Genomic DNA, 23,710 nt, shown 5'->3' with positions numbered 1-23,710 from the left:
GAGACTAGAGTTCCCAGGAATTGTGATCGGAGGAGCACAACAAAAATAAGCACATCAGCATACTTTTCCTTAGGGGGATAAAAGGTTGTAGTGAAAAGAAAGGGAAGAAAAAAGGCAAAGGAATCATTGATGATAAATAAATGAAGCTCAACTTGTCTAGCAACAAAACTGAAAAACTGCTAGGTGATATTGGACCTCTTTTCTTTTCCCTCTGTCTCCTGCTGTCTTTACATGTATGATAGACAAGAGTTTGCCCTGAAGAAAACCCAGACTAGCAGAGGAGCTATAGCTGCAAATAAAAGATGTGCAATCTGGATGATGGGACCTTACTGGAAGTCAATATGACTAACACAAATACATACATGTTCCCTGCTTCCATTAGATCCCACCAGCTGTTTCACAGACCATCTCAGAAAGCAAATCATCAAAGCCTTCTAGAAAGCCTTTTCATGGTGGTCTCTGTATTACGTAGGGTAGTTTCCTGGATGCTTTCACCTTTCTATGCATTAGTGATAGCATATTAGTGATAGTGAGTTGTTCTGAATGGAGAAGTCATCCTCTGCTCTTTCAATAAGAAAAGTCTGGACAGTTTGTTTGAAACATATTGCTGATTGTGTCGTGAACTGACAACACAGCTGTGGATATTAATTTATTTACTGTAATTAGTTGTGATTGACAAATGAGGTCCACATGCAATTCACAAAGAAAAGTTGCTGCTGCTTTTCTAAATAGACGTATCAGATCTTGCCAGCTGTGGATAAGTTTTTCATATTTACTGCTGGGCTTTCGTTATAGGGGTACTTTATTGTTGTGATAAAGCATCCGTGTCAGTGTTTTCCCTCAGGATGGTACTTCAGGCTAAAATTGTATTTCGTTGATGCAAAGCGGCACCTGTATTCTGCAGCATCCAGTTTAAGCATTAATGGGCACATTGGTAGGGGGGCTGCTCCCTGCTCTGATTGCAGTGTGTCTCACCCTGCACCATTCTCCTGGGAGAAAAGGAGTCCAACTTGAGATTCTGCTGTTTGGAGTCAGTCTGTATCATGACCTTCCTTGTTATTCCTGGTCAAACACTTCTCCAAGCCTATCTACAGCTATGTCAGGATACTACATACCATGATTAGTGCTCTCTGCACAGGATTTGTTTAGGCTGCTTTTGGGAGGCATAATTGAAGCAGATCCATCAAAGCATTCATATCCCTTCAGTCTAGCTAACTGAGGCGAATAGTGACATCAGTTAGCTAGATACCAGCTTGGATGTTTGTACATACTCCAGTTCTCCTCACTGCAGAGTATACAGCTCCTGGCTAATACAGGAATATGAACTGATCTCTTTGAAGGCTGTTCACGACACACCTCATAGTTCAGAAACTTTATCAGATGATATCCCCATCTGTGTTTGTGACTAATCCTGTACCATTAGCAGACATACTCACTATGCAAGATTTCTTTTTTTTTTTTCCCATCATTCCTCCTCTGCCCTTGTTTCCAATACAGAGAGAAAGGGAAGAGGTGTGCATTTTTCCAGGTGCAGCCTTAGCAGCAGTTAGGAGATGGTTCAGATGAGTATGGCTCTGTCTCTGTTAAGCTGTTTCTCTTTCAGAGTAAGCAACAGCTTTGCAGTCCTTGTCAGGTAGCATGAAATCAGGACCTGGGTAGTAGCACTAAACGTTAGGTACTTGGCTTGTGGGGTACATGGATATTCCAGCATCCAAGTGTGCTGTGAAAAAAGATATCATCAACAGATCCTTTGAAAAATTCTGTTGCCGTTTCTATTTCCTGCTGTTTTGGCATAGCTTCTACATCTTTGTGAATGTCTTCTATAATAGCACCATTTTCTCTACCTTTGTCTGAACAGAGCTGTTCCATCATACTGGGAAAGGCTTGGCCATTCACTCTTCAAAATCATCCTACACCCTCAGGGGTGCTGGTTATCCTTTAGTCATTGTTAAAGCTATTTGTGTTCTGAAGCTGCAGATTCTTAACCCCTTGTTCTTAACCCCTTGTTTTCTTGCCAGTGAGAAAAAAAAAACATCAGGTCAAGAGAGTGGGAGAGGAGAAGAGATGGCTCAGTCCAAACCTGACCACCATCCTAGGTCTTCTCTTTTGCTTTGAACTGTGCGCACCACTGTGGTCTGGTGGAAGTTTCAGCTCTCACATCTTTCATTGCAGTTTTTCAAGGGGTTCAGAATCACCTGCTGAGTTACTGTTTGCACATCCGCTGCTGATTGTGCTGTCTTGTTAGTGTCAAGTGAAGAGAGTCAAAACACCAAAGTATTCCTCTCACTTTGTCCTCAATAGAAATATGTTTGATACTGATATACCAAGAAGATGCTTCATCAAATTAAGTAAGATTAGGTTAGCAAAGGAATTACTTTTAAGGTCTTCTGAATCCACTTATTAGTCTGGTCTACTGCTATATTACAAATGAGATTAAAGATTAAAGTGGTACCTGCTTGTAACAAATAACGGTGCTGACTACCAAACAGCAGAGGAAGAGCTAGGCCTAACCGCAGCCCCAGTGGTGTCAGTCTAATCTGCTCTAATCCAATGAAGGCCTTTGCTACGGCCTCTTTGCGAAGTCTGTGACCCCAGTGTTTAGGCTGGAGGGACCCAATTTCCTAGTAGTCATGGCTAAAGCAACAAGAAGCATGCTGACCTCTGGAACAGCACAGTTCACAGGTTCAGGAAAGCACGAGCCAATGTGAAGATAAACAAGTAACGGGTAGCAGGTAAATTATAAGCAAGGGATGCAAACAGATAAAAGAAACTGAGGATATCAGGTTAAATGAGTAGATAAATATCCTGAAATAAAAAGTCAACGCAATAAATTAATATAATAGAAGAACGCTGCCCGCAGGCTGGTTTTGGAGGTGGGACTGGAATATGAGCTGCAGTGCTGGTCCCCTCTTTTGAAGACTGGCAACTTTTCCTTTTGGCTGGACAGAGTTTATGTTGGCTCCAGGGTCTAGCTGTTGCTTGGTTTCAGGTGCTGGGAATCTCAGCCCAGCTCAACTGGCAGTTACATCCAGAGTTCATTTCTGCAGACTGGAGTTAGGGATTCTGGGTTGTTCTTGGGCCTCTGACATGGGGAATGAAAATGACTGCCAAGCCTCCAACCTCATGACTGACACCAGATCCAGAGGTTCATGGATTAAAATCATTTTTCCTTGATCAAAATAACCAAAAATTATCCAAAAATGCCACCTGAATTCTGATTTTAGTCCTTTTTTTTTTTTAAACAAAGTGTTACTGTTGTTGTTTTTAAGTTATACTGCCAATTTCTAAGGTGGTTCTGTGTCAGCTAGTGTTGTCCACTCCTAGGGATACTATTAAAGCTGCCAAAAAATTGCAGGTCTTTTGCAGTGCTAGTGGATGCTTCTGTCCCTTCCTCTTTGGTCGCATTGTGCCTGCCAGGCTGAACTGTTGCCTCTCCGGGGCCTGCTGCTGCCTGTCTGAATGTCCCAATTGAGCTCTGCCCTGGGCTGTGTCACTTGGGCAGCAGTATTTGCAATTGCTGTCATCACGTCTGTTGCTCTTACTGTTTTTCTGGGAGCTCCTAATTTGGTGAGGATGCTACGCAGCATCTTGCTGGGCTTCGGAAAGAAAAGGTCCGCATGCAGTGAGAGCCTGTGAATACAGGCTTCATTTTTTCTCTTCTGAAGAGCAATTCTCAACCTCAAACTTTGGAATGGCACCTACAGTCCTTCTGGTGGCCAAATTCCCCTTGCTTTTGGATGCAGTTTGCATAGGAGTGGATTACTCTAGGTGTCACATCTGAGTATGAGTGCTAAGGCTTTCAAAGCCAGCATGCTCTGACCTCAGGTGTCGGTGTGCCTGGATGAGGACCTGGGCAGTCTCATAGCGAGGTGAGGTGAGAAGTGGTGGAAGAGGACGGGTACCATGCTCCTGCAGCATCGCTCTGTTGCAGGTTCTGGAATTGCCTGAGATGAGGTGAGAAAGGTCAGATTCCGATCTCTAGTTTTCCTCTTAAAACTAGTGGTACTAGGGTGAGTATCCATGACTGAAATAAAAACTGAGTGAAGCAATGCTCTTTACAAAGAGTTGCCTTAAAATAACAGGCAAGACCATTCCCAGGTTCATACTTTGATTATACCATCCACTCTCTTTTTCTTCTGTTTCAATTAGGCCTTTGAGCCAGAGCAACACAACCCCAGAGAAGGGGGAGGAGTGAGCAGTCTTTCTATATTTGCCTAGTATTTGCATATAAAGACTGATATCGGTTATTTTTTCAGAGGCAAAATTATTTGGTAAGGCGTTTATTACAAATTAGTCAGTAGAATTAAAACGTTAATGCATTCTCAAAAGAGGTGCAGTAGCTGGATTCTCCGCTGCGGCCTGATGTGGCGGATGGGTTCTTCGCTGCAGTCTCCTTCCAGGTTGGCCGTTGCTTCTAGTGTCTTTTGCTCATTCTGTCCCCCACTTATTTGCACTGGACTTTTGCAGTTTCTGAAAATAAAGCCTTGTGCCACCCCTCTTCTGTGGATTCTCTCTCAACCAGTGCTGCTACAGAGGATCACGTGTCCATGGGAGGATGGGCTGCAAGGAAAGCTTTGAGAGTTATTGAACATGTGGAACAAGGTAAAGTTAAGATGTTGATTTCTAGACGCATCTACTGTATGTAACCAGATTATGATATTAGTGCCATTCCTGTCATCATGCTATCATCATTTTAAAAAAACCCAGAGAGTTCATGAATCTGAAAGAGCTATTCAAAGATATTGTATGAGATATATATTTTTACAAGCATTTGGATCTTTTTAACAGAGATAAGGTAAATCTAGAGTTGAGTGTTCCTGTGAAATAAAACTGCTTACTACAGGACAGTCAGCAAAGGCCTTCAAAGACCTTTCCTCTTCTTTTGCTTAGAAAAGCAAAAGTATTCTTTTTTTTTTTTTTTTTTTTTTGCAGATGAGCTGCTTAGGTACAGATGTCAGCTGCTGCTGGAAAAACAGAACGATACATAGTACAAAAATACTGAATGTGTTTTGCCCACTTAGTTTTTATACATTATATGAGTGCTCTTAAAGTTCTATAAAACTTCTTTTTTTGTGTTGCAGATAAATGTAACTGCAGAAACAATGTGTCTTAGATCCAGTTTACTTGAATTGGTTCATATGAAAATAAGAAACTAATGCCAATAACTAATCAGGTGGCAGATGGGTAAATACTGTGCAAACTTTTCCAGAAAGAAGAATCTGCTTGAAAGCCCTTGTAATTTTATCAGTGCTTTTGCCTGAACTTGCGCTCTTGCAAGTTTCACGAGCAGAACTTTCTTTTATAGCTCAAGGCCCTTTCTTCATCTAAGTGAGTCCAAACGTTTTCTGATTTATGATGCCAATAGTTTGGGTATTCAAGATACCCTGGATGAGATTTTTTATGGATTTTAAGACTGCGGTAATTAGGAGTGCTTGGCACATTGACAAGTCTGCAGACCACCCAAAATCTGCTTTCTACAACACTGGCTACTTCTCCCAGGGCCATCCATAAAATAACCTTGCTGCTGGGCTGCCTGTCTGGGTGTGTGGATCCACTGGTCTTTTCGTATTTCTTGAAGCAATATCATATTAGCTACAACAAACTCCAAGTTTTATAGATGAAAACTCCCGTTGGGCTGTACCTGCTAAAAATCTCTCTCACTCTTTTACTTCCTAGTTCTGGCTATTGAACTGCTTGCAGCCTGCCAGGGCATTGAGTTCCTACGCCCTCTGAGAACGACAACCCCATTGGAGAAAGTCTATGACCTTGTGCGCTCTGTTGTGAGGTAAGATCAGATAAATGTGTTGCCCAGAGGTTACCGCTTTGGAGACTTGCTGACTGTGGCAGTGGTTAATGTTTGGCCAATGTTCTCAATGTGTCTCCTTATAGGCCTTGGATGAAGGATCGCTTCATGGCCCCGGACATTGAAGCAGCTCACAGGCTGCTGGTGGAGCAGAAGGCAAGTGTTGATTTTTGGCATGTGCCATGTGATCAGTCCTTAGGAGTACTCTGCAGTTCCACTTTGGAAATACCCCTCAATAGGTTCAGTGACTGGCTTCAGCCTCTTTGTCCACATGCTCTTGCCTAACCTCACTCTGACTGTCTCACTGTTTCTGCTGGTCCCATGCAGCTTATTTACATTGGTCTGTAATTCTCAGTTCCGTCTCAGTAATGTTTGCACCGTTTCCTGAAACTGTGCATTGGTGTCTGAGTCTGAAGGAAAATTGTTTTGCTTCTGACTCTGTTGTTTCACTTTCTGCTTTTGCAGGTGTGGGAAGTGGCTGAACCTTACATTGAAAAGTATAGGAGGGAACACATCCCTGAATCGAGGCCTGTTTCACCAACAGCGTTTACCCTGGGATTGCTGGCAGTGAATGCGTGTGCTGGTCATGACGAGAGCTGTCAGAATGAACTTTAATAGTTGCTGGCATCTGGTAGAGAGTAGATCCTTTCCAGGACCTTGTTTGGGGATGGCTGTGTTACTAGAATTCATCTCGCTTTCTTCTGGTGATGCAAAGGAACCGACTGTCTAGCTCAGAAGCACATATGGATAGTAGAGAAATGCCTCACCAGTTTCCCAGCATGTGAAAGACAGTTTTTTGTTATGACGGTGTGAACAATCAAGACACTGAATTCAGTTGAATTTACTGAGCTCCTGAACACAAAACAGTAAAATCAGTGGAGGAACCAGAGGATGTTTATATGGTGCCTCCTGTATTTGTTTTGTCAGCTCTTCACTTGTTTTCTCTTTTTATCTGTGGCAATGATACTGAACAGCTAGATTTGATATTCTCACTCTGTTTTTGTTTGGGTAATGTGGTACAGTACCTTACATTCTGACACAATCAAAATTACTTTCAACACTTCAACTCTTCTTGCTTTTGCTCCTCCAGCACCGTGCATATCACATGTGAGATACAGCTTCCTCTGTAACAGGAACATTTTTAGAGCAGGTGCTTCACAAATCAAAAAAGCTGCATGCATTAAAAATGTGTTATGGAGATCACCATGTTGAATTCTGATGATGGACTATACTTAATGCAGCTTTCCAAAGAAGCCCACAGGCTCAAACCTACAATACATACGGTGAGGTTTCACATGCAGCTGTATGGTTTCCCTCACTGGCTTCACCAGTGTGGTGATGAAAATTTAAAGCAAAATCTTTCTTTAGAAACTAAGAGGGTCAGGAAATGGTACAGGCTGGTGGCAGGAAGTGGTGCAGGAGCATGGGATGCGAACCAGCTCTGGGGTGATAGTGCTAAGGTCTGGAATTCCTGGGCTCGCCAGGCACCCGCTGGCTCACATGTTGTAACCTGCCCCATGTTATAACACCTAGTGTATGTACACCCACATCATAGCACAGTGACGACACATAAAGGCTAGTTTAGAACTAACAGCCTTGGCAGTACTGGCTTGATAACCACAGCTACAGAGGCTTCAGCATGGGATGGACAGAAATCTTCCCAGGAGAACTTGGTAACTACCCAGGCAGGCACCTATGCTGCAAGGGGCAGCCAAATTGCTATTATGGGGCTATGCTCAGGTGTTTCTGTGATGAGCAATGTTAAATGTACCCTGAGAACAGGATTAGCACTAGTTGGCAAGCTGGCAGGTAGGATAACTATTGAGTTGTGTAGGGTGTCCTGTGTCCTGCCCTGCAAAGAGCTAGGTGCTGCTTGACTTGTTTCTCCAAGCTATGAACGTGAGTGTGGTGATGGGCCCTCAAATTCAATAATCCTGGAAATTGCCATACCAACCCATGGTGTGTGAGCTCCCAATTCAGCTTCTTCCATCTGTGCCTGATCTGCAGCGTGTTTGACCTCCCCCCAAAACCAGCTTGCCCTTATGGGCCAAGTGCTCTACCCTCCTGGCTCTGGCCTCTTCCATTCTGTGTGAAATGAGCTATTAATTGAAATGAAGTGTGAGCATGCTTCTGCAGCCCACAGCCCTGTTCTTACATCATTTGCGCTCAGCCTCAGGTTAAATAACGTGATCGCTTCAGTAGCAAAACTGGCTTAAGTTCCTACCCGCTGCTCTTACTTAGGCCTTCCGCCTGTGTGCTCCTGTTGCTGTGGGAGTGACACAGCGAATGTCATCACTGAAGTGAATCAAATTAAAAGCAAGCAAACAAAAGCTTTCTACGTGCTGCTGTGTGTGTTTAACATTGAATGTGTCAGGGCTGTGCCCTCCACTGCAGCTGCACAGATGCAGTGGTAGCAGCAGACTGCATAAGGGCAAAAACCACGTCGCTGGCCATCGGGAACTGCCTAAGCCAGCTGCACCACTGAAGTATAACCACATCCTCCCACTAATTATAGCCTTGGGGTGTGCTCTGAAACAGCTACTGAATTAGACCAAGCTAGGCAGGCAAGCACGTGGTTTGAAATTCCTGTCAGAGCTCATGCGTGAGAGCAGCCTTCCCTTCAGGTCAGTAGTTTCAGGACAGTAACGGCTGTTCTGGCCGGTAAGACTATTAGGGATTTTCCTTGTGCAATATTGGGCCCTGAAAGGCTTTAGGCACTTCAGTGATCAAATACTGACTCCGCTTGGCAGAGCTGACATACAGACTCTGCCACCACATGCGGCCATCAGAGCCTTAGGGCCTATCACTATGTCAGTTCAAGTCCATCTTCCGTACTGGTTGCTGCTGTGACAACCTGCCATGTGAGAAACAGTATTAAAACGCAGTGTAAACGCAAGCAAAACATTTAACCTCTGCACGTCTTTGCCCTGGGGAGGAACATTGCAGGGCCATGGGTGCTGCTTCCCACTCACCTGCGCTTCTGGCACCAGCAGCCTTCAGCCCTTTCCTCCTTCCATCTTGCTCCAGTGTATCACGCTTTGTGCAATAAGCTTTGCCAAGCTCACAGCAGGGCATGCTACCCTGCATGATGGCGAGTGGCACAAAGCACCTCAAGCCAGCTGTGACATGTGTAGCTCAAGGACATGCAGCAGCATACCTGCCTCACTGTGCACTGCACCTGTGCTGAGCTGAGCAGCCAGGCACCCTGGCATCAATGCAGCTAGAGACGGTCTTTTCTGTAAAGGCACTGCCCCCCAATCAAGTGCTGCATTTCAGAAATGCCGGCGCTCTCACTCTGACAGGTCTCCCCAGCTGCCCGCATAAATGTTATTTATGAATGCTGTCTAGGTGAGGTCTTGGGCAGGATGGACTGCGTGACAACGTACTTCAGATGTTATTCCAAGCCCTGTAAAAACTAAGGTCCACCCCCACATGCTATAACATCTGCTTGTAAGGAAATGTATCTAGTAACAGGAAGGCCATTAAACTGATAAAAGGAAAAGATCTAGTTGGCTAGCCTGGCTCAAAAAAAAAAAAACATGGAAGCCACCCTACAGTGTGTCTCTTTCCACGTTTTCGTAGTTAAAGGATGAGCCCAACAGAAGTTCAAAATAAAGCTTATACACATTTGTGATAGGTTTCAAAGAGCTTTAGTAACCCGGATCTTAAGGCTTCAAATTGCTCTGAGTAACAATCATCATATTCATACTCAGCTTTGTCATCATAAACACATTCAAACAAGCATGAAGAAACATGTTTCATAAGTCACTTCAGGTCCACTCTGCAGTAAATAAGAACAGTTATTTTTGGAATATCTGTACTGAGATTGCAGGTGATCTTTTCAGTTTCAAGGCGACTGAAATGCTGAGAAGTCTGCTGTTCTCAACAAACCATAACCTCACTGGGCTAACTGCTTCTAGGAGTACATTTTAAGGCTTTGGCACCACTAACTTCAAATTGTAGATCTAATTCAACCCCTAAACTGAAACACACTCCAAATGTCTGCAACCCAGTGAGTCATGTACCAGATGGCACTTTTTTCCTCCTCCAGGTGCGCCTCTACAGTCTTGAAGGACCACAGAGATTCTCAACAAGTTGAAAAAGACATAACAAAAAGTTGTGGATCAGCTAATGAGCAGTACCTCACTGGTATGCCTGGGTTTCCAGCTGCTGGCTCCCACTGAGTTTTAATTCCACAGAAACCAAGAGACTTTGTACTTCAAAGAGGTAAGATAGTGTGGTTCTTACCAGGATTGTGGCTCCCGGTTTGTGCTGAGTTCAGGACTCAGCAGACGCAGGAGCTGTGAAACAGTTTCCTTGAAGATGCTGTGACCTCCCAACACTGCCAAGCACTTTTCCAAATGTGCCTGCCTGAGTCCTTGGCCCTGCATCACAGGTTACTTAACATGGCTCTTCCCAATAAATCTTACCTTGATCCAAACTTCTTCATTCATTGCTCTTTTAATATAATAATTTTATAGATTAAAATTGCATTTCATTACATTTGCATTACATTTTCGTTTCAGGAAACTGTCTTATTTCCAAAGCGATACAATAGAAACTATTTTTATGCCCTGGAGAGAAGGATAACTGATATGAAAAAAACACCAGATGCGTAATGCTTGGTAAAGTCGATTTGAACAAAAGGGCTGGTAAGATGAGCAGGCAAACAATTTATCAGTAAAATACAAGTCCAGTGCGGTTTTTCCCTTTTGTAACTGAAACATTCGATGTCTGTTTGATTATAATAGTTCCGAAATGACTCTCTCCTTTCAGTAGCTGCTCATCATCCCACACCTCTCATTTTTATACACAATTTTTCCTTTAACTATAACATAGTCGATCAATGCCTGATGTCCCCCAAACTGGTAAATCAAGTGTTCCCACCTGAAAAGACAACAAAATGTTTACGAATATAAAAGCAGGTCACATACCCAGTATACCCAGCTACTAAAAAAGGTTTAGTTGAACCACGGGAAAACACTATTCCGTGTTTACACATTGATCTCTTGTCGCAATGTTGTATGAATACAGTGAGTTAATGTACAAACCAGTAGAGAATTCCTTCCACAAAATAAACAGGTATTATCTTTAGATAATTTGTAGTTAGGTGCAGATTATTTGTAATATTAGCCCTGAAAGTCTTTGGCTTTAACTTCCACTGGAGTGATTAATACTTGAGGAGAAAGAGAGTGAGTCTAAGATGCTAGCACTGTCCCTTTTTTTGCAGATGATAATAATTTCAAAACACGAGTAATCCACTAATCTCTCCACTCTCCACAAGTGGATGGAAAAATAAGTCCTGTATGTTAAATTACATTTCAAAGAACAAAGGAAGAACATACCTTGATGAATTTATGATAATGAGATCCCCCTGCTTGCCGTTCTCTATGGAGCCATGTGTGTCCGATTTTCCCAGAGCATAAGCTGCATTAATCGTGGCAGCTGCTAGTGCTTCGTTCATTGACATCTTCATGTTTACACAGGCCAGGTGCATCACCATAGGCTGAGAGGAAAGTCAAGTGGAACATGTGAGTTACCAACAACACAAATAAATCTGTCTATGCTGCAATGCTCGGCATTCCAAAATACTCTCCTCCCACCTGGAGCAACAAAAGTTGTCCTGCATGATGTAACTTCTGTGTATTCCAAGAAGAGAACTGTGAAATCAGGAACCTTGCAAGCCTTTTTTCTAAGCCTCTCAAGTGCGTATGAAGAATCACACTCATTCAGGTTTCAAAAATTCTGGCAAAAAACTGCCAAGCCACATAAATAAGCATTTTCAATAGTCTAATCCAGGCGTACAGCTCTCTTTGTGGAGATGAAGAATGTTTTAAGTGTGCGAGATCTATCCACACATTGTACTAGTAGGAGACTTAATATTTGTACAGAGTCATGTGTATTAGGAATAGCTTACCATTGACAAACAGTATGCATTAGGATTAAAATCACTGCCAAGAGCAACTATAACTCCTTCTTTTAACATTTTCCTAGCTTGAGGTTGCTTCAGTCTAGTGGGAAAAAGACACTTGTCAGTACAATCCATTTAGCTATGACATGATGAATTACAAGAGCAAAAGTCATTACTGAGTTTGACTACATTCATGCATTCAGTTAAACTAATCATTTTGGAGACAGAAGGCCAAATTCTGCTCGTGGCTACCTACCTATCACCCTATTGACTGCATAAATAGAAACTGTGATCCAGTGCTTTTGCAGTAATTGTGTTGTAGTGGCAGCCACTCTCGAGCATCAGGCCCCAGGCCAATGCAATTCTGGAATTTATCAAGTCCTCAACTAGTTAAAGGTTTACAGAATCAAAATCTTCCTTTTCTCAAAAAAGTAAATTTCCAATCCTCACCGCCTCAAAGATAGACTTCCAAATATGAAAACTGGCATAACCAAAACAATGTTCTCTTCCTGATTTTGTGGGCAATTTGAAACAGTTATCCTAGGCTACAAATTTACTTTGTATACATCAAAAGATTTTTCTCACTTAACAACATTAATACAAAAGGTATCTTCGCTATCTTAAGGATGAGCTACTACACAAAAGCCTAATTCTCCCATTGACATTTATACAAACAACTCAATGGGACTTTGTAATTTTAGAGTAGCGCAGGAATCTTATCTTCATGGACCTAACCTTCAGCCCATACGTTATGCTATGAGCATCATGTCCCTGCTTCACCTTATTTGGCAGTTAGAAAGTACCTTTGTAGTAATCCCCAACCGAGCTCTGATGCTATGAACACTTACATTTACAATTGACTTCAGTACCTGGAATAGCCTTTTCAAAATTGCTCAACCATTGGGTAAAGCTGGGTGATTAAGTGTTCACAAGGCTGAGGGCCAGCCTTAAGAAAGATGCTTTCTAAGAAATCTTAGCCATAGTTGCTGTAAAGCCAACAGCAGCAAACATTGTTTCTGGAAATAAAACAATGTAACAATACAAATGAAAAATTTGGGGGTAGCAGAACATCCATAGCTCTTAGTTTTGAAGGCACTGCAGTTAATAGAAAAGAACAATGAACATGATCTCAGGTGCCTGCATCTGATACAAGACAATCCTCTCACTATAGAGCCTTCTTAGTAGATTCATGAGAATATATTACTTGTTCCATCCACCATATGATATCCTGGTGGTGAACTATGTTTAAGAAGATTTGTCTAAAGAGCTGCTCCCAGTTCTTACGTGTCTCTCCAGCCTCTGTTTTTCCTTGTTGCCCTCTACTGCCAAACTCCTTGGGAATGTTGCAAACAACTGTTAACCAAGGCCAAAATTAGACTGGGGTTACCATTAATCAAGTCCTCTGTTGCACTCTCTGGCCTAGTTTTGGTCATCGTGTGAAGCCCTGGCTGCTGTTGCTTTTCCTAAATGCAGTGGATGTTGTAGAGGTGGGACCTCTCAAGGTCTGAGCTTTCACAGTTAGCACTGAAGTAGCTCGGGGAAATCCGCATCTCCACCACCTCACAGCATGGACAACTTACTTTCATATTTGGTATTTCTCAGTGTTTGGCCCTTTATTGCTTCTTTTTACCTATCATCTCTTGTATCTGAAATACAGTATCTTAATTTTTATAGTATATTAGAACGGGAAGCCTGCGTTCAACAAATAGCACTCTGAACACTGGAACAAGTTAGGCCATGTTTCCTATGGTTGGTTATTATGTCATACCAGGTCTTATCCTGAGGTTATGAAGTTTCCGCCACGTGCTCTTTGTATGTCTGACTGTCTTCACTGATCCAGGCTGAGTTAAGGGCTGGATACAAGCCTATGCTTTTACATTAAAAGACACGAGAACCACAAACATGTTTTTGCTGTTACAAAAAGTCTGTAGTTTCCTCCAGTATAACAACCTTACCTTAGCATGTAGGCAGTGGTTGGTAAAAGGACAGCTGCACATTCAGCTCTTGCCATTGCAGTGATACCTTCATCACTAACTTCTTCCAGGTGGCTGATAGCCTGGGCTCCTAGTTCAGCTCCAAGCTAAACAAATTGTCAAAAAAATTACAGCTCTCAGCCGATTTAGTAACGCAATACCGTTATCAAATGATTGGAGGAGACGATTCATTATTTATGTAAAATTTACTAAAACAAAAATCACAAAGAATGCTTGAAAGAACAAAGGAAATGCAGAGACAAAATATTACCAATTTACTTCAGGAAAAGCTAATCACAAAAAGGTATTAGCCATACAATACAGTGAAATGCTCCACTGAAGGTGCACTTCAAGTGACGAACAACATGCAAACTATGGGGCAGCTACGAACAACACCATTACCAACTCCCGTTCATAGCGTATTCAGCAGAAGAGGGTTGATAAAACAGACACTGGTTGTAGAGTAAATACTGAAACCGTTGCCTTTTATAGTAAAACACCAAAAAGGCTTTTATGATCAAACAAGATTTCATTTCTTAAATACAGCAGAGAATCATTTGAGTAGATCCCACAGGAAGGGGCAATGTTCAAATGATGGTGAAATACAGACTCAGATAGACTTTCTTTAATAAGATAGTTGTGAGCCTATTCTTGACTAACCCATCCCTGTGTGTGTGCTTACTGTGCATCTTATTTGGTGCTGCTAAGAGTACATTTAATGAAAAAGTTTTTTCAAATTGTATATAAACCCTATTTTTGTCATTCTTGGGTTCGTGGATATCCACCTTTCCCATCTCTATCACATGCGGACAATAAGCAAAGTCAATGTTTGATGAGGCAGTGCATGTTACTCATAAAGGTCAATGGTTCCTTGTCCTTAACTCCAAAACTGCACAATGGCTGCACTTTTCTATCATCTATGAATGGTCTATTTTATAAAGTCTTAGAAAAGAAAACCTTGGTTTTGAAAACTGCTATTGTTCCAAAGATTCAGCTCTCACGAAAGCAAAGCAAAAGCAAAAATGGCTTAACTGAATGACTGAACATTAAGAAAGAAGTACCTCTGCAGATTTCATCGGATGGAGTTCATCACCATGGAAGTTAATCTGTAACCCTATATCTTTTCCAGCTTGAAGAATTCTTCTAGTAGAATCCAGATCAAAGACTCCCTTCTCACAGAACACATCTATATTGTTGACATGCACTTCACCACTTAATTTGAGTTCTTTCAGTTTAGGGAGATGATTATTGATAATGTCATCTGTGGCTTCAGTAGCAGTTTTCCCTCTAATGAAAAGAAAATGTTATAGAGCCATAAGAATAACATCCTTGAAGTCTGGCAAGCATTCAAATCACATATGCGATAACTAGATTATTTAGAAAATGACATAAATACAAATCACTCAAAAAACCTTAGTATGTACCGGAAAAAGGTTTGTTTTGTTTTTTTAACTTTTGGTGACAGTAGTTTGGAATATCTCCAGGTTGCATAATTTTGCTTCAATCATTGACTTGATTTTAATCCTAGATTATCATTTAATTTTTAAAACAAAAATTAAAAACTATTCTAATTCACATACACTCAAACATGACTTACTTTCCCTTCAAATAATATTATATCGTACTATACATTCTTTATAAGGTTGGCTTCTTTAGATGTTAACCAATACATACGACATTTTAAAACAAATTCTTCTACATTACTATTTATTTAATCTGACCTACCTATACTGTATCCTAAAACACAACTATTTAAAATATGTAAATGATTCTTGAAATATTTTAAATAGTATGCATGCAATATTATGATGCACGCTCAAAAGGGATTTGCAGCACAAATTATTTTAAATTTACCTCTGCTCCTCCTATGATACCATTCAGAGTGATTGCTAGGTAAGCGTTTCTAAACCAAAGGGGCCTCCTGAGATTAGATCTGCTAACGTCACAACCATTCCCTCTTACACAAAGATAGCCATGGAGAGGGCAGGAAATGCCTTTGAGAGAGAACAATCCCAAAATATGTAGTAGAGTCATTATTTTGCACTTTTAAGATCTAAAGATGAGTGAGATGTTGAAGCCAAATGTCTGTGACATCTCAATCCTCATTTTAGGCACCATAAAACAAGCACAGACCAACATGACGCGAATGCCATATGTGGGTGAGTGTGGAGTTTTACAGTAACAGTAAATTCAATGAGCCAAACTCTGCTCTGCTTTACAAATGAGGGCGTGCAGTTAAAAGTCAAAGCAGAACCTAGTGTAATTGCCTTTCTTTTGTTCACCTCACACTGAAACAGTTGTTTGGGTTGCTCTGGCTTTTACCATGTCCAGCCTTCTCTTTTCTTCTTTTGGCTCAGCAGTCTTTGGAGGCATTTGGATTGAGCGATTAGGTCCACAGCCAAGAGAAAGCAGAGGAAACCAGTCTGATTCCACTCTTTTGGGGACAACGTCCAAGAACTGAAAACTGCCATTGTTCCAATGCAAGGGACTTTTGTTCAGAGATCACTTTGCAAATTTCTTCCTAAACATGACAAGGGCCAGTGACGCCCTGCCAATCAAAAACATTACAACTGGAAATCCCCAAAATCATGAATTTCATTCAGAACTATGACAAGAGGCACGATCAGGTTTTTTTGCCCCCTGCTTTGAGCTTCTTAGGTTTACTCATAGCTTTCCTAAGCAACTGGAGATACTCGGGAGTCTGCAAGTTCTAAGGTTGGAAGCGTTTTTGGTTTAAATGAGTGCCAACAGAAGAAAACTAAGATTGCTCTAAATAGAGCAGCCATATTTTTCTTTACGACTGCTCAGACTAAAATAGGCTGCACCATTCAGTAAAGTACTGCCTGTTACCAATGCACTCTATCGTAGACCCACAGAGTAATTTCAGTTGAAAGAGCCTCTGGAGGTCATCTGGGTCCAACCTTCAGTGCAAAGCAGAGCCAACTTGGATCACATATCAGTGGTGCCTTCTAGAAGCAGAAAATCAGACCAAGTTGCTATGTACCTAGTAATCACGAACAGATGCACACAGAAATTCTCAAAGTCTGCCCAAACCAAATTTCCAAATGGGGAAAAAAATGACTAGTGCTGGCAAGTCTGAAGGTAGGCTCCTCTTAAGACTTAAGAGACTCCAGACACTGAGTCTCTACAAGAAACATCACCTACTGCAAGACTTGGTAACGCTCAAGAGGTGACACCTCCATCAATTAAAATCAACTTTCTGGTGATGCTTTGGCTGTAAGCAGCCAAACTTGCAACAGTAAGTTAACCACAAGTGTAGGAAGCTAGCAAGCAAAAGGTTTAGCAAGAAGTTACAAAACTCTTGATAGCAGCCCCAGGAGCTTCTAAGGAACATTTTCCATGAGTGAACATAACATTGTTCTCCTATTCCACGCTAAATGAAATGACTGTAAAATGATTTAAGGTTATCAAGATTGGTGGTAATGAGCTTGCATGACTATGATCATTGTAGAATTATTAGAAGATTATTAGACTCCTTACAGCTATCTTATCAAGAATTGCTATTACATACCTACAGCAAAAGAGAGCATTACTTTTTAAAACCTACATAAATCAAGAAGATTTAAGTAAAAACAATTTTTAACTCAATCTGTTAAGTGCTTGTATGATTTATGCATAACTGAACTACAGAGCAGTTCTACAACATATAATGATGAAAAAAATTGGCATAAGCATAAGTGACTTGGAAGGCAGCTGTTTAACAACTCCTGGAATTCACAAGATCATCTTATTTGCATATGAATGCTATAAAACAGCAATTCCTAGCCCAAAACCCACGGGAAATAACGTTTCCTTTGAGGTCCTCCACTGTTACCGAAGCTGCAAGAAACGACGAGTTAAAACTTGAGCTCAACAAAGCACAATACTATCATCAGCACGTTGCTCGCTCAAATGCTCATGAGCCAGCAAAGGCTGAGGATCACTACTCTAGACATTCAGTCTTTAGGGTAAGAAAGAATTGGAGAATTCAGGAGCGTGTAATACTCTAGACATGAGTATACAAATGGAAACAGAAGAGGACTTGAGAGGCCCCAAACTAGGAAACGTGGATAATTCAGTATTTTCTTCAGGTCATTTCCTCAAACGCTCAGACACCTACTCTCCTGATTTACAAAACTGTATCTTCACTGCCTATACTTTATCATGTTTGACTTGGATCACTGGAGATGGAACACAGCAGAGAGTGAGATAGTACACTGGTCTATTTAACACATAAGATCTGACATATTTGTACATACTGTTACCTGGAATTTATTTTATTTTGGTGGAAAAAAGACTAGTTACTAAGATTTTAATTGAAATTTTCCCAGAGCTCTTTTGGGAAAGAGGAAAGCATTAAGACATGTATACAATTTCGGTTTAAAACTTTAGTTTTATTTTTCCATTAAATCCTCCGAATTCTTATTAAAACTTCTTGAAAGAACTACTTGGCATTTTCAGTTTTTAGTTACTTTATTTTAACCATCTTCCAATTACTGAAGATGATACAGAGTTTCTTTTGAACAATTACATTAAAAAAGAAACCCCACAAACCTAAAGTAGGATAATTAGATTACAAATAGATTTATTTAGGTCAAGTTTTCCTGAATGTCAGGAGATGTAGTTTTTTGGCATATGCTTTTCTTTTTCTTTTATATGAACATCTCTTAAAGCTTTGCCACAGTATCCCTGTGAATGGTATGCTTGCTTCCATTTTCCGTGCCTGGTTTTGAGGCAGCCTGCTGCTTAGTCCATCAAAATGTCCTTGTTTTGTGCACACTTACCTATCCAGAACTTCTCATAAAATTCTGTATAACATTAATTCATACAATGAAACCTCATAACCTGAAGAGGTTATTTCCATCGTTGGGAAAAAATGCCTAAGTGAGAAAGACTGGCTTGATATGGTACATCTACCTGACCCACAGGGCACTTGGGATTAAGTACATTTACTTTATGCTTATCTTCAGCTCATACCTATAAGATATATGTAATTCCTCAGAAGAACAGTTAAGACAGTTTGCTAAAACATAAGGATTAAATGCAACAATTTTTTCTGTTAGCTGATCAAAATAAAAACCTGAAGCAGAGAGCAAGTTCCAAAGCTAGTGGCAAGTCCAAGCAAAAGAATCTACTGTAAAGGAAACCCTGGAATCAGTGTTACATACAGTGAAAGAGTAACTGCGCAGGTTACTTGTCATCTGGAGGCATGGATTCTGGGCTTTTGTTGGCATTTAGTAGTCATTAAGTGAAGCTCCCTCTCTTCCTTCAAATTAAGATTTAAGATAACCCTTTGTAAACGACGGCTACTGTTTCAAATACACTTCATACTTTAGAAGGGCTGGGCAGATGAAACCTTCCTGAAAATAACAGCCAAGTCTTAATGTAAAGCAGTAGTATTTAAAAAGAGCAAGGCAATCAAGTCATATTACTTTGGAACAGAATGAGCTCCACAGTACGTTGATGAAATGCCAATATCCATGGATCGCTTAGCTCGTTCAATCACTCTGAGCATTTTAAGTTCTGTTTCTAAGTTTAAGCCATATCCACTCTTGCACTCAACTAAAGTAGATCCTGCTCGGCACATACGTTCCAGTCGGTGTTTGAAAGTACTGAACAGCTCTTCTTCGGTGGCCTTCCGAGTGTGTTCCACAGTGAAATGTATTCCTCCTCCAGCCTGGTGAATTTCCATATATGAAGCACCTGCCAGCTTAAAACAAAAACAAAATAAAAAAGCAATTAGCTGTTAAATGGGAATTTTCTATCCCAGGGATTCTGGGATGCTGGAAAGAGCCTTGAGGTCTCTGCAGAGGAGAGAAAAAGAAGAGAAGAACTTACGTTATCTAACAGAAATTATATTGGTTTCTACAGATGAAAAATAGCAGTCAACAGAAAGTAGAAATACTATGCATTAAAAAAAAAAAACGAGAAGAAACACAGCTCTGTATTTTTATGATGTTACCTTCATCGCAAACTCATGAACCCTGTCACCAGCCCATACTGGATGTGTATGTGCATCTACCAAGCCTAAAAAAAAAAAAAAAAAAAAAGAAACCACAAAGCAAACGTATGCTCAAGTTAGCTCACTGTGCAAGAGAAAAGCTTATGAATATGGAAGCAAATTGAAGAGAAGCTCCCTATAAAGCCTCTACTACTTAAAAAGAAATAAAAACCCAAAGCCAAAAACCTAGGACTTTCTTTAAAGGATTTTTTTTTTTTTGGACTGTACTGAGTGGTACTTTATGCCACATCTCTATGTAAATACATCAGTCACTCAGTTTCTTTTGTTTTTGATGAAGTTTTTGAACTGTGAAGAGCAGTGATAAACTACAAACTTTGAAATAGTTCATTAGACTTAAAGTTTGTGCTCTTTAAGAAAGCAAAGTGCTTAAGCTGAACTTGGTAGTCTAGCACTTATTCTGGCAATAGTCCACTGACTCCATGGGGAAGGTTTTTTAAGAGCTGCGAAACCAATACTGCTGAACACCAGGATCCATTTCAGATGAAATACATGTCTAGCAGCTAACATGCTAACATCAGCTGCAAAGTTTAAAATGCAATACACTTGATCAGATTCATTTTTTAATACGGTAATTTTCAGAGTATGTTAGTGACTTAAAATCCTGCACTGCCCTTTTGCCTCCAACTGGCTGCGGGCAGGACAGAGAGATTAAGCTCCACAGCTGAACTGTGCATAGACAGAAAGGGAACAGAAGAGATGCAAGTCTTAAAGTCACTCAGAGGGCCAGCTACTTTACATTGTGACCTATGCTACAGGTGAACAGATGTTAGATGAAACAAGAGGAGACGGAGCTCTCTCGTGTAGCCAGAAAGCCAGAGTGCTGCAATTTTGTCCTTAAAGTACTCCTTATAGGGAAACTACTGGATTCCTCCCTAACGCAAGACAGGACTCAACTTTTAAAAAAAAAAAAAAAAAAAAAGAGTAATACATTACTTAAAAGTGTCTTTCATGGTATTTTACAAAGACAGGTAAGTGTGGGGTTGGTGGCTTGACTCCATTTGTTGAGCAGGCCAACCTACCAACAAAAGGCTGGAAAAGGTCAGAATGGTAAACGGTGACTGAAACGCTAATTAAAAAGCGCCAGAGACAGTCAAGGAAGCTGTCTGAACAAGCCTGTTCAGGGTTGCTCAGATATATGGCTGGTTTCAAAAGGGTATTTAGTTGTAAATTTAGTGTAGATGTCAAAGACCTCACTGATTTCAACTAGAAATTAGGTTCCTTTGCACTCTTTTTGGATTTGGCTTTGAAACTTATCTGATCTGAAACAAGCCTTGGGATAACGAGACAAGTAGCCTAGCCCATCAGAAATGCCTTTGGGCCACATGATAGCAAAGAACTGCCACAGGCAATGCTCTTGTTATCGACTATAAATTACTGCATTATCAAACCAGTACTGAATGCAGAGGGAAAAGGACTGAGGAACGTTTAAAGCACGTGTACTTTGTGTCTAAGCGGTTCTAGTCATTCTCCCTTGAATCATTATGAAAAAAATGCATCTACCTGGTAGTACGCACTTCCCAGAGCAGTCAATTACTCTTTCAAATGATGCTCCTGAAAACTGATTGCGAATAACATCTGCCTGGCCCACAGCTTTTATATAACCATCTCTGCAAACAACAGACAATGAACAAAGGAAGCTTGTGTTTGTTTAAAAGTCAAGCTCAGCAAGTGATCATTGACAGAGCTCTTGAAGCAAAAACATTTTGAAAGAGCGGGTAGGGATCTTGGGAATTGTTAGCAGGACTGAAGATGCACACAGGCATTGGCTTGCTAATGTTATGGATGCACAGAAAATGACAGGAAAACGCTATGGATTTCAAGCTGTTTGCAATAACTCCTGTCTTGTCCTCTGCTCTGATCCCTTAGGACGATACCTGGATGCCCAGTTCTGATTTCTGCTAGATAACATTTATACTCTCCCCAAGAGAGTGTATATATGCAGGATTTCTCCAGCAAGGTTCTGCAGGGCATTCATGTCCTCCAAAAAAACAACTGTCCTTGCCAGCTTCCACTGCCTATAGCTGAATCGTACTTTGCCGTAGGGTTAAATCTATTTGGCGTCGATCTTCAGTTCGACAGGAACTTTCCCAGCGTGGAGCTTGAGGATTGTACTGGGAATCCCAGACTGCACTGGACAGATCCCCTCCAGACAAGCGTGGAGCTCCACCTCACCTACGTGAGAGGAACTTCCCAGGGCTCAGGTGACACCCCCCCTCCAGACATGCGTGGAGCTCCACCTCACCTACATGAGAGGAACTTCCCAGGGCTCAGGTGACACCCCTGCTCCTTAAGGCTTTTCTTTCCCCAGCTCTTCTTAAGTCACCAGAATAATAACTGGGAGTCATCACGGACAGCTCACTGAAGGTATCTCTACACTACAGAGCGGAATTTTTAAGAGGCAGATACAATCACAGTTAGAGCATTTGAAAATGGGAGAGAAGAGACACAATTAAAGACATCAATTATTAGCTATAATTCTATTAATCACTAAATAATTTATATGATTGTCATTAGTTCGTGACAGTTCAACTAAAAAAGCAGAGACAGAAAAGATCCAGAAAAGGGTAAGGCTCATGATCAACAACATGCTGGAAGCTATCTTTAAGAGGCTAGCAATGTAAATATAGTATAAAAAAGGCAGCTATCAGGATGTGAATTGAAGTAATCAAACTATGAAAGCTGATCTCAATGACTCATTTCTATCGTGTTGCACACAGCAAGAAAGACCAAGTATATCAAACACATATTCCCCCTGCAAAAAAGGGCCACGCATATCAAACACATTTTCCTTCCCCCCAAAAAACAAAGAAACCTCAGCATACTCCAGCAATTAAATAAGGCTTAAAAAACAAAAAAAAAAAGGGGAAAAAAAAAGAGAACTGGTCACACACAGACAGATCTACATGCTTTGCTCTGGTACTCTCAGGAGCCTGACACTGAAATCCAGGAATCGAACAAGTGGTAGCAATGAAGCCATTCACATCCCTTAAGACACATTTTTGTCTTCCACAAAGCCTGCTATTAGCTGAACATCCCTGGGGACAACATCCTAAACTTTGCAGCACACCCATTAGCTGGGTACTGCTGACCAAAACCGCCTCCTCTTCAGTTTATGCAGCAAGACGTGCTGTGATCTCTATCCCAAATGCTTCTGAAGAGCACTGCAAAAAGTTTCCAGGTATTAAAATACCTGTAAACTGCTATTCCAATACTACAGGGATGCCAGCAAAAATCAGAATGCAGCCAGGGAAGCAAAATTCAACTGGCAACAGACACCAGACATAGGGTTCAAAGGCAGATTAATAACGTTAGAGGTGGATTTTTCACCCTGGCAAGCTGTCACCGTAGCTGTGGTGGCCAAGGAGCAGTTCACAATAAGTTCTCTGACCACTGACTTATAAAGTTAAATACATCCCCGCCCCCTCGCTGCAGTCTGCTGTCAAGTCTTTAAACATGCAGACAAATAAACAGATACCAGATTTCTAATAAAATATCTACAATATATAGATATGTTTAAAGCCTTGACTTATATCTATGTATAAGCCCAGCCGTCCCAGTGCCCCGGGCAGCCTGGCTTTGGCTCAAAGTCCGGAGGCGGCAGCCTCCGCCCGCCCCGAGGCCGCGGTGAAGGCCCCCGGGCTCCCACCGCGAGGTAACGGCAGCCGCAACGGCCCCACGCCCGTAGCGGCTCGCAGCACCGCGAAACGCCCAGCCGCACCCCGCACCCCGTCCCCGCCGCGCCCGCCCGCACCGGCCCACCACCAGGCTGGCGTGCCGCAGCACCGCCAGCCGCTCCGCGCCCGCCTGCAGCAGGTACTTCTCGCCCCGGCCGCAGACGAGCACCAGCTGCTGGGCGTTTTCCAGCAGCAGCCGGTACTCGCCCGCCATAGCCGCGGCCGCACGACGCCCCCCGCGGCACCAAATGGCGGGCGGCGCGGGGGCGGCTCGGAGAGCCCCGGGGCGGTGCGCGAAATGGCGCCGCCCGCCGCGCCCGCCTCGCT

At 41.8% G+C, this 23,710-nt stretch overlaps 2 protein-coding genes across 4 annotated transcripts in view; one reads left to right on the top strand and one right to left on the bottom strand.

The window, feature by feature from the left end:
• HAL (histidine ammonia-lyase) overlaps positions 1 to 6,729 on the top strand; it is an 18,739-nt gene extending 12,010 nt beyond the window's left edge. The window contains exons 17-20 of one of the 2 annotated variants that reach the window (XM_009674531.2): positions 4,468 to 4,602; positions 5,677 to 5,785; positions 5,890 to 5,959; positions 6,269 to 6,729. In XM_009674531.2, the coding sequence (XP_009672826.1) occupies positions 4,468 to 4,602; positions 5,677 to 5,785; positions 5,890 to 5,959; positions 6,269 to 6,418 (464 nt within the window). In that variant the 3' untranslated portion in view covers positions 6,419 to 6,729. The remainder of the gene's footprint in view (positions 1 to 4,467; positions 4,603 to 5,676; positions 5,786 to 5,889; positions 5,960 to 6,268) is intronic. The other variant, XM_068938084.1, reaches the window with a different exon arrangement.
• On the bottom strand, positions 4,426 to 23,710 carry AMDHD1 (amidohydrolase domain containing 1). Of its 2 annotated transcripts, none has more exons than XM_068938157.1 (9): positions 23,461 to 23,624; positions 21,210 to 21,316; positions 19,650 to 19,714; positions 19,120 to 19,397; positions 14,749 to 14,974; positions 13,670 to 13,794; positions 11,721 to 11,814; positions 11,149 to 11,309; positions 4,426 to 4,560 (listed from the first exon to the last, which is right to left on the bottom strand). In XM_068938157.1, the coding sequence occupies exons 1-9, from the start codon at positions 23,595 to 23,597 to the stop codon at positions 4,515 to 4,517; spliced, it is 1,239 nt and encodes a 412-aa protein (XP_068794258.1). In that variant the 5' UTR covers positions 23,598 to 23,624; the 3' UTR covers positions 4,426 to 4,514. The 2 variants fall into 2 exon arrangements, with proteins under 2 accessions (XP_068794258.1, XP_068794252.1); XM_068938151.1 differs by lacking the exon at positions 4,426 to 4,560 and adding an exon at positions 9,438 to 10,690 and having other exon boundaries at positions 23,461 to 23,710.

The sequence above is a fragment of the Struthio camelus genome, chromosome 1 (genome assembly GCF_040807025.1).
Source record: "Struthio camelus isolate bStrCam1 chromosome 1, bStrCam1.hap1, whole genome shotgun sequence".
Classification (NCBI taxonomy): Eukaryota; Metazoa; Chordata; class Aves; order Struthioniformes; family Struthionidae; genus Struthio; species Struthio camelus.
This window is presented reverse-complemented; position numbering and strand designations above follow the sequence as displayed.

Excerpts from the sequence above, each read along its gene's own strand:
- AMDHD1 (XM_068938151.1), bottom strand. The coding sequence starts at position 23,597 with ATGGCGGGCGAGTACCGGCTGCTGCTGGAAAACGCCCAGCAGCTGGTG. Across the intron at positions 19,398-19,649 it reads TTCATGAGTTTGCGATGAAG|CTGGCAGGTGCTTCATATAT; the intron begins GTAACATCATAA and ends TTTTGTTTTAAG. Across the intron at positions 13,795-14,748 it reads ATCCGATGAAATCTGCAGAG|CTTGGAGCTGAACTAGGAGC; the intron begins GTACTTCTTTCT and ends CAATTTGTTTAG.